General features: G+C 44.9%; 1 protein-coding gene across 3 annotated transcripts in view; it reads left to right on the top strand.

The window, feature by feature from the left end:
- VPS13A (vacuolar protein sorting 13 homolog A) overlaps window positions 1–15,147 on the top strand; it is a 181,084-nt gene that overhangs the window by 139,432 nt on the left and 26,505 nt on the right. For all 3 annotated transcript variants that reach the window (XR_005456591.1, XM_038769429.1, XM_038769430.1), the window contains exons 60-67: window positions 806–919; window positions 8,781–8,926; window positions 10,227–10,308; window positions 10,960–11,073; window positions 12,831–12,906; window positions 13,008–13,171; window positions 14,564–14,609; window positions 14,693–14,816. Coding sequence is in view for 2 of the 3 variants with exons in the window: in XM_038769429.1 (XP_038625357.1) it covers window positions 806–919; window positions 8,781–8,926; window positions 10,227–10,308; window positions 10,960–11,073; window positions 12,831–12,906; window positions 13,008–13,171; window positions 14,564–14,609; window positions 14,693–14,816 (866 nt within the window). In the remaining variant the exon portion in view is untranslated. The remainder of the gene's footprint in view (window positions 1–805; window positions 920–8,780; window positions 8,927–10,226; window positions 10,309–10,959; window positions 11,074–12,830; window positions 12,907–13,007; window positions 13,172–14,563; window positions 14,610–14,692; window positions 14,817–15,147) is intronic.

Genomic DNA, 15,147 nt, shown 5'->3' with positions numbered 1-15,147 from the left:
ACGACAGATTGGATAGGCGTGATCCCTGCCCACAAGGAGCTTACAGTCTTCAGTGGGAGACAGACATTAAAATAGATTACAGAGAGGGGAAATAGAGAAGAGTAAAAGAATATTTACATAAGTACTGTGGCGCTGGGATGAATAGGCACCTAACTCTCAAGGTTGAGTTCCCATAGATCAGCATTGCAGATCCTATCTGACTGCTTATCACCAATCAATCAATCAATCAATCAATTGTATTTATTGAGCACTTACTGTGTGCAGAGCACTGTACTAAGCGCTTGGGAAGTACAAGTTGGCAACATATAGAGACAGTCCCTACCCAACAGTGAGCTCACAGTCTAAAAGGGGGAGACAGAGAACAAAACCAAACATACTAACAAAATAAAATAAATATAATAGAAGCCAGCCAAGGAAAAGCTGTTAAGATGGCACAGTAAATATTCCTGATTTACTAGAGCCTGAATTGCCGATCACACAAGGCTGCTGGCCCTGCCAATTGGCATGTTCCAGCTAGACCCCCTTAATGCGTCTCGGGAGCCTGCGATACCCTTGGACTTCTGGCTGCATCTTTGTGAGTCTGAACATTAATGAGAGCAGGGGACGGATCCAGTAATGACAGGGATTTGGACTTTAGAGTCAACAACTACAGCAGTGAAAAGCTACAGCCCCAAACAGGCACATGTATAAATATATGTTTACATAGAAGAGATATTTTGGATAGCTTTTACCTTGACCAGGTATTTGATTTACAGTACATCAAGAATAAGATATAATTTTTACTCTTGCAAAAATGTTTCTGTAGGTTGAGCTTTTCAGAAAGGACATTGAGTTTTTCCAGGAAGAATTCAAGACAATCCAGTTAACAGACACCTCACAAGTCAGTCTGTATGAATACTTTCATATCTCTCCTATCAAGGTATGTAGAAATAAAATTACTTAGGTTTATCTAATTTTTGATCATCTAATTATTAGTAAAATAATTTTAGTACAGAAGCACATTATTTGCTTCCATTAAAATCTGGAGTTATAAATTATAACATATTCTAGAAGTGTACAATAATTGTGCTTATATTTTCTTTAGATTTATATTGTTAAATATTCATATCAGTCAATCAGTGGTATTTGTTGAGTGCTTACTGTATGCAGAGCACTGTACTGAGCCCTTGGAAAAGTACAGTTCTACCAACTGTACAGAGTTGGTAGACATGATGCCTGCCCATAAATAGTTTATAGGGAGGGACTATTTTAATAGTAAATTTCACAATAATTGAGACTCGATTCAACCACTCTTGGGTCACTTACATCCAGCGGACTTCTAGCTGGCAAACTTAGCAAATCTTGTGCTTAAAATTACTTTCAAATCATTAAGCACATAAAAATGATTAGCTGGCCTTTAAGAATAGAAAATGAGTATGTCCTTGTTAAATGTACTTTTCTTTTTAAGCTATGATAATTTTCATAATTTAAATAAGTAACTTCTGGGTTTGTTAAAATTTCATCCTATCCCGTCTGGACTGCTGTATCAGCCTTCTCTCTGATCTCCCATCCTCATGTCTCTCCCCACTTCAATCCATACTTCATGCTGCTGCCCGGATTGTCTTTGTCCAGAAACGCTCTGGGCATGTTACTCCCCTCCTCAAAAATCTCCAGTGGCTACCAATCAATCTGCGCATCAGGCAGAAACTCCTCACCCTCGGCTTCAAGGTTCTCCATCACCTCGCCCCCTCCTACCTCACCTCCCTTCTCTCCTTCTACAGCCCAGCCCGCACCCTCCGCTCCTCTGCCGCTAATCTCCTCACCGTGCCTCGTTCTTGCCTGTCCCGCCATTGACCCCCGGCCCATGTCATCCCCCTGGCCTGGAATGCCCTCCCTCTGCCCATCCGCCAAGCTAGCTCTCTTCCTCCCTTCAAGGCCCTACTAAGAGCTCCCCTCCTCCAGGAGGCCTTCCCAGACTGAGCCCCTTCCTTCCTCTCCCCCTCGTCCCCCTCTCCATCCCCCTCATCTTACCTCCTTCCCTTCCCCACAGCACCTGTATATATGTATATATGTTTGTACATATTTATTACTCTATTTATTTATTTTACTTGTACATATCTATTCTATTTATTTTACTTTGTTAGTATGTTTGGTTTTGTTCTCTGTCTCCCCCTTTTAGAATGTGAGCCCGCTGTTGGGTAGGGACTGTCTCTATATGTTGCTAACTTGTACTTCCCAAGCGCTTAGTACAGTGCTCTGCACACAGTAAGCGCTCAATAAATATGATTGATTGTAAATATTTTGCTGAAACTTCTTGCTAGTCAACTTATCAAAAGCACAATTTTCTAATGTTTTCCTGTTGAGCAATATTCAGGTAGGGAACAGTTTTTGTTTGTTTTTCTTTTATGGGCCTGAAGAGAGTGGAAATTCTAGTGGGAGTGGAAATGTCTTTATGCCTGAAACTCAACCAAGTCAACCAGGGCCTAGTTAAGCTTGGGGATGATCTGAGGTGGAGTGGGGTGTCTTGTCTTCCTCTTTCCCTATCTCACTATTCAGTTCCTGCAAGACCCGAGGGACTGTGGTGGTGGTGGGTAGACCGTTGCAGTGCCGTGTTCGTATATATATTGCAATACACTCACACACGCAAATGAGTGTGTTGACCTCACTTCTCTGCAATGTCATATTTCTTCCTGCCTCTAGGATAACTACCAGGAGCTCAACATGTCCCAAGCTGAACTCCTCATCTTCCCTCCCAAACCTTCTCCTCCACCCACCTTTCCTCTCACAGTTGACCACAACACCGTATTTCCTGTCTCACAACCTTGGCACCAAATTCTGTAGGTTCCTCCTCCATGCCATCTCTACGATCTGCCACCTCTCTCTCCACCCAAAGAGCCGCCGAACTGGTCCAGGCACTTGTCATATCTTGGCTTGACTCCTCACTGATCTCTCAGCTTCCAGTCTCTCCTATCTTCAGTCCACCATTCACTCTGCTGCCCAGATCATTTTTCTAAAATGTCATTGTACATTTGTCTCCCCACTTCACAGAATCCTCCAATGCTTGCCCATCCGTTTCCACATCAAACAGAGCATCCTGATCATTGTTTTTAAAGCCCTCTGAGATTACAGCTCCTCCTGGAGGTGTTCCCTAGCTGATTTCTAATCTCCCCGTTTTATATATCCCCCTTTTGCCACCTAAGCCTTTAAGGTATTCACAGTCCTCTCTTGCTCTTCACGTATGAATCTTTATACTCTATTACTTCATCCTTTCTGGACTTTTTCAGTGACTGTGTCCCCCAATAGAGTGAAACCTCCCTGAGGATAGGGATTATGTCCACTAACTCTATTGGAAAGTAGTGTGGCCTAGTGGAAAGAGCATGGGCCTAGGAGTCAGAGGACCTACGTCCTAATCCTGGCTCTGCTATGCCTGCTGTGTGACCTTGGGCAAGTCACTTCACTTCTCTGTGCCTCTGTTACCTCATCTATAAAATAGGGATTAAGACTGGGAGCCCCATGTAGGACAGGGACTGTGTCTAACCGGATTACCTTGTATCTATCCCAGTGCTTAGAACAGTGTTTGATGCATAGTAAGCACTTAACAAATATCATAATTTCTCTTATCATAATTATTATTATTATTGAACTCTCCCAAGTGGTGCACACAATAATATCAATTAATATTGATCCCTGTTTCTTCCCTTGGGTTGCTGGTACTGCTACCCACAGGAAAAATCACCTATTGGCAGATGCAAAGTGCATGTGCAATGGTACTTTCCCGTACAATCAGTCAATGGTTTTTATTGAGCACTTGCTATGTGCAGAGCACTGTACTAAGCTCTTGGGAGAGTACAATATAACAATGTAACAGGTACATTCCCTGCCCACAGTGAGCATACAGTCTAGAGGGGAGGGAGACATTAAATAAGTAAAACTACAGGATAGGTACATAAGTGCTGTGGGGCTGAGGGTGGGGTGAGTAAAGGGTGCAAATCCAAGTGCAATGGCAACACAGAAGAGAGGGGGAGAAGAGGAAATGAGGGCTTAGTTGGGAAAGCCTGTGCGTTTAATAATTGGAATCAATCGATCAATCAATTGTATTTATTGAGCACTTACTGTGTGCAGAGCACTATACTAAGTGCTTGGGAAGTACAAGTTGGCAACATATGGAGACAGTCCCTACCCAACAGTGGGCTCACAGTCTAGAAGGGGGAGACAGAGAACAAAACCAAACATATTAACAAAATAAAATAAATAGAATAGATATGTACGAGTAAAATAAATAAATAAATACAGTAATAAATATGTACAAACATATATACATATATACAGGTACTGTGGGGAAGGGAAGGAGGTAAGGCAGGGGGGATGGAGAGGAGGAGGAGGGGGAGAGGAAGGAGGGGGCTCAGTCTGGGAAGGCCTCCTGGAGGAGGTGAGCTCTCAGTAGGGCCTTGAAGGGAGGAAGACAGCTAGCTTGGCGTATGTGGGGAGGGAGGGCATTCCAGGCCAGGGGGATGACGTGGGCCGGGGGTCGATGGCGGGACGGGCGACAACGAGGCACGGTGAGGAGATTAGCGGCAGAGGAGCGGAGGGTGCGGGCTGGGCTGTAGAAGGAGAGAAGGGAGGTGAGGTAGGAGGGGGCGAGGTGATGGAGAGCATTGAAGCCGAGGGTGAGGAGTTTCTGCCTGATGTGCAGATTGATTGGTAGCCACTGGAGATTTTTGAGGAGGGGAGTAACATGCCCAGAGCGTTTCTGGACAAAGACAATCCGGGCAGCGCCGTGAAGTATGGATTGAAGTGGGGAGAGACAAGAGGATGGGAGATCAGAGAGGAGTCCAGACGGGACAGGATGAGAGCTTGAATGAGCAGGGTAGCGGTTTGGATGGAGAGGAAAGGGCGGATCTTGGCAATGTTGCAGAGCTGAGACCAGCAGGTTTTGGTGACAGCTTGGATGTGAGGGGTGAACGAGAGAGCGGAGTCGAGTATGACACCAAGGTTGCGGGCCTGTGACACGGGAAGGATGGTAGTACCGTCAACAGTGATGGGAAAGTCAGGGAGAGGGCAGGGTTTGGGAGGGAAGACAAGGAGTTCAGTCTTGGACATGTTGAGTTTTAGGTGGCGGGCAGACGTCCAGATGGAGATGTCCTGAAGGCAGGAGGAGATGTGAGCCTGGAGGGAGGGGGAGAGAGCAGGGGCAGAGATGTAGATTTGGGTGTCATCAGCGTAGAGATGATAGTTGAAGCCGTGGGAGCGAATGAGGTCACCAAGGGAGTGAGTGTAGATCGAGAACAGAAGGGGACCAAGAACTGAACCTTGAGGAACTCCCACATTAAGGGGATGGGGGGGGGGGGGGGGGGGGGGAGCCTGCAAAAGAGACTGAGAATGAACAACCGGAGAGATAAGAGGAGAATCAGGAGAGGACAGAGTCTGTGAAGCCAAGGTTGGATAGCGTGTTGAGGAGAAGGGGGTGGTCCACAGTGTCGAAGGCAGCTGAGAGGTCGAGGAGGATTAGGATAGAGTAGGAGCCGTTGGATTTGGCAAGCAGGAGGTCATTGGTGACCTTTGAGAGGGCGGTTTCCGTGGAATGTAGGGGACGGAAGCCAGACTGGAGGGGGTCGAGGAGAGAGTTGGTGTTGAGGAATTCGAGGCAGCACGTGGAGATGACTCGTTCAAGGAGTTTGGAAAGGAATGGTAGGAGGGAGATGGGGCAATAACTAGAAGGTGAGGTGGGGTCAAGAGAGGGTTTTTTTAGGATGGGAGAGACATGGGCATGTTTGAAGGCAGAGGGGAAGGAACCAGTGGAGAGTGAGTGGTTGAAGATGGAAGTTAAGGAGGGGAGAAGGGACGGAGCGAGAGATTTCATGAGATGAGAGGGAATGGGGTCAGAAGCACAGGTGGCCGGAGTAGCACTTGAGAGGAGGGAGGAGAGCTCCTCTGAGGATACTGCTGGGAAGGATTGGAGAGTAGCAGAGAGTGTTGAGAGCTGGGGGGTTGGAGAAGCTGGGGGAGTGAGTTTGGGGAGGTCAGACCTGATGGATTTAATTTTATTAATGAAGTAGGAGGCCAGATCGTTGGGGGTGAGGGAAGGAGGAGGGGGGAGGGAACTGGGGGCCTGAGAAGGAAGTTGAATGTACGGAAGAGCTGACGGGGAGATGGGCATGGGTGTCAATAAGGGAGGAGAAATAGTTTTGTCTGGCAGAGGAGAGGGCTGAGTTAAGGCAGGAAAGGATAAACTTGAAGTGAACGAGGTTGACATGGTGTTTAGACTTTCGCCAGCAGCGTTCGGCAGCTCGAGCATAAGAGCGAAGGAGGCGGACAGTGGCAGTGATCCATGGCTGCGGGTTAGTGGTACGAGAGCGGCGAAGGGAAAGGGGAGCGAGTGAGGCTAGCTGAGTAGAAAGGGTAGAGTTGAGAGCAGCAATCTGATCATCAAGATTGGGTAGAGAGGAGAGGGAGGCAAGGTGGGGTGTGAGGCGCTCAGAAAGATGGGTGGGGTCAAGAGAGTGGAGATCTCTGTGAGGGAATAATATGGATTTACAAGGGAAAGGAGTGTGAGTGAGGAGGCAGGTGAGAAGATTATGATCAGAGAGAGGGATTTCAGAGTTGGTGAGGGTGGACACAGTGCAGCGGTAGGAGATGATGAGGTTGAGGGTATGACCAATTTGGTGAGTGGGCGAGGTGGGGTGGAGCAAGAGGTTGGCAGCGTCAAGGAGAGATAGAAGGCGGGCAGCAGAGGAGTCACCAGGGATATCCATGTGGATATTGAAGTCTCCGAGGATCAGAGTGGGCATGGAAAAGGAGAGAAGGAAGGTGAGGAAAGGGTCAAAATCGTTAAAGAAGTTGGAGGTGGGGCCAGGGGACGGTAGATGAAGGCTACAAGAATCTGGAGGGGGTGGTAGAGGCGAATAATGTGGACTTCAAAGGAAGGGAAGGAAAGGGAAGGGGGAGGAGGAATAGTGCGAAAGCGACATTGGGGGGCAGGAAACCGACGCCTCCTCCTTTTCCGGTGAGTCTGGGGGAGTGGGAAAAAAAGAGGCCTCCACTGGAGAGAGCAGCAGAAGAGATCGTGTCGTCCGGAGACAACCATGTTTCAGTTAGGGCGAGGAGGAGTAGAGAGCTGGAAAGGAATAGGTCCAGGATGAAAGGGATCTTACCTATAACGGAGCAGGGGTTCCAGAGGCCACACTTGGCAGTAGCTGTCGAGGGAGGGGAGGGAGGGGGAAGGGTGCGAGGGCTGGGGAGGGTTTGGATTGGGATGAGTTGTCAGGGGCCTAGGCGGGGAGAGTGAGAAGAGGGATGGCGATGGGAAAGGAGAACTGGGATGGGGTGGGGGTGGGGAGGAGGGGAGGGAGGGGGCTGGGAGGGAGGAGTGGAGGATTGGCGCTGGTACAGAGGGATCCTTGGTAGGGGGTGTGGGGGAGTGGTCTTGGTGGGGGAGAGGGAGGGAAAAAGCTGGGTGGGAGAGTGGAAGGGGAAGGTGAGGAATGGGAATGGCAGTTGGGAGCAAGGGAATTGAAAGTTTATGGTGAGGTCTGCAGGGCAAGTGACAGTACAGCGGGAGGTTAACAATTGAGATGCAGAAGCGATAAAACAGTAGTAATGATATAAATAGGTGATGGCATCACAGAGGGTAGTTAACGATTAACATGCTATGGCAATAATAAAATTGGCAGATAATGATGTCACAGAGAGCAGATACAAACTATTATGTGCTGGAGTAGGGTGGACCTGTTAAGGGGGTTCAGGGAGCAGAGATACCTGGGGAGAGGAGTGAACAGCCACATAGCATGGGAGGGCTGAGTAGGTGCGAATGAGGTTGTCGTTACTGTAACTTGGTGATAACAAGGGCCTTTTTCCCGGGGAAGTTGAGGGGGGAGAGTCAGTCAGGTCCGGATCGGGAAGGGGGGTATTGGGGGCACTTTAAGGAAGGTTGCTTAAGTGGGGGGGGGGGGGGGGCGGGGGGGGGGCGGGGGTTGGAAGCAGGGGGCGTCTATAGGGGCGCTCTGAGGAGAGGATCCTTCCAGGAGCAGCGGGGACCACGCGGTGTGATGGCGGGCGGGCCTCTCAGGAACGGAGTCCCGGGTGTCTATGGCGGTGCTCTGAGGAGAGGATCCTTCCGGGAGCAGGAAAGGACCAGGCCCTCTTTCTGTCTGGTCATGTAGCTTCATCCAGCTCTACATCCAGTGTTGGTACTTAAGTGGAAGAGGGGCCAGGCAGCTAAAGCTTTTTACGTTTTCACCCACTGCTGGCCTCTAGTTGCACCTGGAACTAGCTACAAATAGAGAATAGAGCACAGTAAATGGAAAAAGTTAATTATATTTGCGAACATACCAAAAGGTGTATGTGTGTAATACCAATATATTCTAAATTGGCTCTGTGGTCTTACTCAAATCCAGATCATCTGAGGATGTAATGAATTTGCAGGATAAACTTTGATCAATTTAATATGGGATAGTATGAATCTCTCAGAAAAGCCTAACAATGGTATTTGAATTTATCACCACAACGGATGGGACCGATGTATCAAGCAAGAATTTTTTTATGTAAATGAAAAGTCAGATGAGTTTATAGTGCATATATATATACATATATATGTATATATATGCAAATGCTGAAGACCTTTTCAGTGTATAGCTTGAGAAAAGAGGCCATCATTGCCTTGTCTTAAAGCTGACTTGGATATATGTTATGAGATTAATTTGAGATGTGTTTGTGCATGTTTTAAAGTCTGTTCAGATTTTTTAAAGACATTCACAAATTGTTCCAAGAAAAATGCTTTTATTTACTTTTGACCTTTTCTTTAGTTGCATTTCAGTGTTTCCTTCAGGTTGGGTGGAGAGGAAACCGTCAAAGATGAAAGGCAGGGAAGACTGATACCAGTGAATTCTGTGAACATCCTGTTGAAGAGTATTGGTGCAACTCTTACAGATGTACAAGATGTAGTGTTCAAGTAGGTTCAATCAATGAACTGGTAATGAGATTAAGTACCTGATTCTCCCTTCAGTTACCGTGTACGATCTTTGTGGTGGGGGAGCGTGTTGGTTCTTTTTTGCAGTTTTGTGCGTTGCACCAAGTGGACGCTGTGGCCGGGGAATGTTTTTTTAAATTGTTGTATCACACTCTCCCAAGCACTTAGACTGTTATCTCATTGTGGACAGGGAGGGAATGTGTCTGTTTTGTTGTTATATTGTACTCTCCCAAGTGCTTAGTAAAGTGCTTTGCACACAGCAAGTGCTCAATAAATACAATTGAATGATAGAACGCTCTGCACACAGTAAGCGCTCAATAAATGCAATTGACTGATTAATCCTTTTGCTATTACTTCAGGTCAGTTATGTTTGACCACCCAGAGGATGCTTGTCATTCTATTACATGGTCTGAGTGAGGGTAAAAGAATATAGGAAGGGCATAATCCCTGTCCTTGGACAACTTAGTCTACTTAAAAGTAGTGAAACGTGCAGCTAAGTCCAGGTTAGTTTAGAGAAAGGTAAAATATGTTGCCTTAAAGAAGCACAGTACAGTTGATAATGTGCCCCATGTGGGGCACATTAATTAATTAATATAATATTATTATTGTTATCATTGCCACGAAGTGGTCAGGAAACCAGGAAGAATGAATGGGGTGTTGTGTGGCATCTGGGGAGAGGGAGGATGTTCCAACCTTAGGACCCAGCAGAAGTGACTATGCAAAGATGGGCATGGGAGGAGATATGGGACACTCTGGGAAAATGATCAAACTTGTGTAGCAGGAATGGGAAATGGTATGGCTGAAGATGAGCAGCAAATTGGGGCAGAGAGTTAAGTGGAGGGATACAGTCAGGAATTAGAATTTGAGAAGAACAGTGATGAGGAGTGTCGAGAATGTTTGACAGGAGGATATTGGTGTGTTCGGAAAGTGACATCCTTTTAAGGGGCAGTGAATGCAAGGGGGAAACTAGAGAGAAAGGATTCATAGTATTTAAGGCAAGAGCCGACTAGGTTGTGGATGAAGAAAAAGAAGTGAGCAGAGAGGGTGAAAGGTGGGGGTGGTGATCTAGGACAATAACCGACCAGAAAAGTAAGGCACAGAATAGCAAAGGGTCCAAAATAAGTCCCAGGTTTCTGAATTTTTTTGAGAGACAGGCAAATGAGTAGGATATCCAACTTAGGCAAATTGCATAGGGGGAAGGGGTTTTAGCAGAGGGGTTAAATGTGCTTGAAATGACTAATGTGGCTTTCAATTTCTCCATATAACTCGCTTCTTTTTTCAGGCTGGCTTTCTTTGAACTTAACTATCAGTTCCACACTAGCCCCCAATTACAGTATGAGGTTATAAAGCACTATTCTAAACAGGTTAGTATGATGTCTTTGCACAGGGGAAGGGGTGTACATTGATTTATAGCTGTGCAGATGAGTAGAAAAAGTCATCCTTGTGGTTGGAGTTATGGATTGGAAATTGGAATCCTGGGTTCAGTTTCTTTCTTTGTCACTGACTTGTTTAAAACTAGAAAAGTCATTGACCTCTCTGACCTAAAATTTTGATACTAAAATGAACATGTGAATTTTTGGTACCTAGCCATCTCAGAGCAGAGATGAAATGCTAAATTTGAATGAAACATTTTCTTCAGATCCTTACATGGTTTTCCTTCAGCCAAAGCCCTGCATTTTGCTGCATTACTTATTAAGCACGTTTTTCCACTGCAAAAAGAAAGGTCTTTCTAAAAAGACTAGCAGAAAGACCCATGAGAAAGTGAAAAGAAATGTAGTAGACTGCAGAGTTTTACAAGCTTTGTTAAAGAAACTGTACCTTTGGAGCCTTGGGGTACCACCTGAAGTTAAATATGGAGGTGACTGTAAATAGGTCCATTGGTTGGTATATGTTTGGAGAAAAGTTAAGCCCCATGAGAGTATAAAAATGGAAGGCTTGAGCCAAAAATAGCTTTAATAACCTAAGTGAATATTGAGGCAGTATCATCATCATTAATGACTCTGTCTTTATTTTAGGCCATTAGACAAATGTATGTCCTTCTTCTTGGCCTCGATGTATTAGGAAATCCATATGGGTTAATTAGAGATTTCTCTGAAGGAGTGGAAGCATTCTTCTATGAACCATATCAGGTAAACTGATCGCTCTTGCTTTGTGGGAAATATAATATTAAATTTCTCCCTAATCAAGATGTTCTCATTAAAAACCTTCATTGCAATTGGGTCCCTGGCAGCACTGAATCGTAAGCATTTGGCAGCGTTTGGAAAAATGCCTTATCCCAAGTTGAGAGAGCCAACAAAGCTGTATAAGCTGTATTGAATACCTTGGGAAGATCAACTCACCTATTTGAATGTGAGATAGAGCAACTGAGAGCACATTTACTATTATCTGATGATTCAGAGTCTGAAATTATTTCACTTGGTTGATAAAAAAAAAAAGATCATTTTTCCATTTTGTCTTTACTGTGTTCATGTTTAGCCACCATTTAAGATACATTTCCCTTTTTTGCTACCAAAAAGAAATCTCTTCTGACTTGCTTTTTCAACTCCACTGATTGAAATTTCTCCATCCTTCATATATCAAACTCTTTGTACCTATAGATGCAGGCAAATTTCCCTTCAGTGCTGCCTTAAAATATGAAATGCAATTTATTAGCCCCAACATTGATTATCCTATTGACCTCCATTAATGTAAATGTATTCCTTTAGGGTTCTATCAATCAAATCCATGTCTCTCCACCATATCTCTCCACATGCATACTTCTAAATTAATATTCCCCAGTCAAAGCACTCATATTTTCATGGTACGTGTTAAGCATTTACTGTGTCCCAGGCACTGTACCAAACGCTGGAGTAGATACAAGGTAATCAGGTTGGACACAGTCCCTGTCTCACATGGGGTTTACAGTCTAAATTAGAAGGAGGAGGATTTAATCTCCATTTTACAGATTAGAACCCTGGTACATAAAGCACTGTCTGACTGTGGTGGCTCACGTAGGGCAAAATCACCACCGGTAATCCCACTCCTTAACCCCTGGAACGTGTTATGTGCAGGGGGAGAGGGGTGTGTGCCCTTGAGAAGCAGCGCTGCTTAGTGGAAAGAGCACGGACTTGGGAGTCAGAGGTCATGGGTTCTAATCCCGGCTCTGCCACTTGTCAGCTGTGCAACCTTGGGCAAGTCACTTAATTTCTCTGTACCTCAGTTACCTCATCTATCAAATGGGGATAAAGATTGTGAGTCCCACCTGATTACCTTGTAGAACACTGCTTGGCACATAGTATGCACTTAACAAATACCAACATAATAATTATTATTATTATTCAACTTAGTAAACACCCAGTATTTCAGAAGACAACCTATGTGGTTGGAAGATGGCCTTTTCTCTTCCTTACCCAAAGGGAGAATGGGCTTGATCATATTAGCATGAGAGCACGAACTGGGAGCACTGGCCTAGGGGGTCAGAGGACCTGGCTTCTCATGCAGTGGCCTGCTTTTTCTGCTGTAAAGAGACTCTAAGTTGATTATTCCCCTGACTAAATGTAAAGTTTGCTTTCTCATTCATAAATCTCACTGTGATTTTTTTTTCCTCCTTCCGATTTGCCACATGAATGTATGGCAGTGATCTTTCCCCTAAGAGTACTATTTCCCCTTGAGGCTGTCCATGCTTACTTTTGAGACACTGCTTTTAGAGCAGCTTCTGTAGTGCATAACGTTTGCTCGAGGGTCTCTCCTTTTTATTTCTTCTTGAATTCAGACCTCTCAAACTTTTCCCCCAAGTATTTTGGGAGTTGGTCAATTTAAATTAATTTCAGTATTCCAAATTGTTTTAATCATTGGAGTTTTTAAGTCAAAATTGCATTTATCCTTTGCATTCCTGTGATCCTTTTAGGGAGCCATCCAGGGTCCTGAAGAGTTTATAGAGGGAATGGCAATAGGACTTAAGGCTCTAGTAGGGGGAGCTGTTGGTAAGCAAATATGTATTTTCTTTACAATGCAAATTTATGCTAGCCAGTTAATAATGGGTATGTAGTAATGTTGCATGTAAAAATTCTCCAACCTCTAATAGGTGGCCTTGCTGGGGCAGCATCGAGAATCACTAGTGCAATGGCCAAAGGGGTAGCAGCAATAACAATGGATGAAGACTACCAACAGAAGAGACGAGAAAACATGAATACAAAACCAGCTGGCATCAGAGAAGGCATCACTCGAGGAGGAAAAGGCTTAGTAACTGTAAGAAAGATCCCCGGGGATATAATTTAACTTTTCTGTGGTTCAAGTGCAAGGCAAGCACTTAGTACAGTGTTCTGCATACAGTAAGCACTTGATAAATACGATTGAATGAATGAATGAAAGCTTAGATGATACATTAATGAATTTCCTACTTCTCAGAATTGGTGTGAAGGCTAATGAATGTTAGAATTTCTAATATACTTTAACAGTCTCTGATGAAAGGAGCTACCAAAATTCAGTCTTTGTGTGTATGTATGTGCAAAGAGAAAGCTAGCCGAGTTAGGAGCAGCGAAGCAGAGAGGCAGTGTAACTCAGTGGAAAGATCACGGGCTTTGGAGTCAGAGGTCATGGGTTCAAATCCTGGCTCCGCCAATTGTCAGCTGTGTGACTTTGGGCAAGTCACTTAACTTCTCTGTGCCACAGTTACGTCATCTGTAAAATGGGGATTAAGACTGTGAGCCCCCTGTGGGACAACCTGATCATCTTGTAACTTCTCCAGAGCTTAGAACAGTGCTTTGCTCATAGTAAGTGCTTAATAATGCTATCATTATTATCAGGAGCATGAATTCTTTGAATCACGGAGATCTGTGTCTAGAAAGCTGATATATTGATTTGTTCTGATGACAGTAACTAGAGAACTGAACTCTGTAGGTGTGGGGGCCCGGGCTTAGCATCTGTAAACAGCATCTAAGACTCCTTTTTTCACAACCTGTGGTAATTATAATGCTGGTATTTAAGCGATTACTGTGTGTCAAGAACTGCTCTAAGTGTTGGGGTAGATGATACAAGATGATCAGGTCGGACAGAGTCCCTGTCTCTCACTGGGCCCACAGTCTAAGTAGGAGGGAGAATGGGTATTGAGTCCCCATTTTGCAGATTAGGTAACTGAGGCCCAGAGAAGTGAAGTGGCTTGCCCCAGGTCACACAGCAGGCAAATAGCAGATTAGAAGCCAGGTCCTCGGACTCCCAGGCCCGTGCTCTCTCCATTAGGCCACACTTCCAGCTTATAGTGATGCAGCGGTGGTGATACAGCTGTTCGGCAACGGACGAAAGTCACAGCTGCCACCTACCAGTTCTTGGCCAGTGTGTCTTCCACCTCCATTGTAAATTCCAGATTCCCACTTGCTGTAAATACTTCTTATGCAATACTACCCAAAGTTGCTGAATGAAGAATTTTGTGAGAGGAACAACTGGGGATGTGTAGTGTGTGATCAGTGAGCATTTCGGAATTTTCAACGACTTCTCTCTCTCTCCTCTTTATGGAATTTTGGTTTTAAGACAATGGGCCTGGGAGGAAGAGAGAATGTATTAGTCACGTTCAGATATGCATTGCACTTCATGACATTTGTTTGAGAACACTTTTGTAAATATGCCATTGGGCTTTTCTTCTAGGGCTTTGTAAGTGGCATAACGGGATTAGTGACAAAACCCGTCAAAGGCAAGTATACTAATTAATTCAATTGAGTCTTAATGAGTTTCCAAGCTTGTATTCATACGAACCCTTTACCTTGTTCTTTCTAGGAGCCCAGAAAGGAGGAGCATCTGGTTTCTTCAAAGGTGTTGGAAAAGGCTTAGTAGGAGCAGTGGCAAGGCCGACTGGAGGACTTATAGACATGGCGAGTAGCACCTTTCAGGGAATTAAAAGGTAAATACTAGGGTTAATTAGCCGGAGGCTTACATAAAACAACTCTGCTTGCCAGGTGAAGCAGTACGTTGTGTCAGACTGCTCCTACTATTCCTGTCCTCACTTGTGTGTCATTTCTTTGAAGCGTCAGCAGACCTTCTGCTGTGGAACTCCCAACAGTGTGCAGTGCCCTCTCATTTACTAAAACCTCGCAGTGTCCTAGACTTGTGCTTAGGGATTTTTGCTTCCCTTGATACATCCCCTAATATTGAATTTAAATAATTTGGAGGATTTGTTGCCCAAAAATTTAGGGATCATTTTTTTTTTTTCAAAAATGTCAGTTTATGCTAAA

This window comes from Tachyglossus aculeatus, chromosome X4 (assembly GCF_015852505.1).
Source record: "Tachyglossus aculeatus isolate mTacAcu1 chromosome X4, mTacAcu1.pri, whole genome shotgun sequence".
NCBI lineage: Eukaryota > Metazoa > Chordata > Mammalia > Monotremata > Tachyglossidae > Tachyglossus > Tachyglossus aculeatus.
Note: the sequence above shows the minus strand (reverse complement) of the source record. Positions and strands in the feature narration are given on the sequence as shown.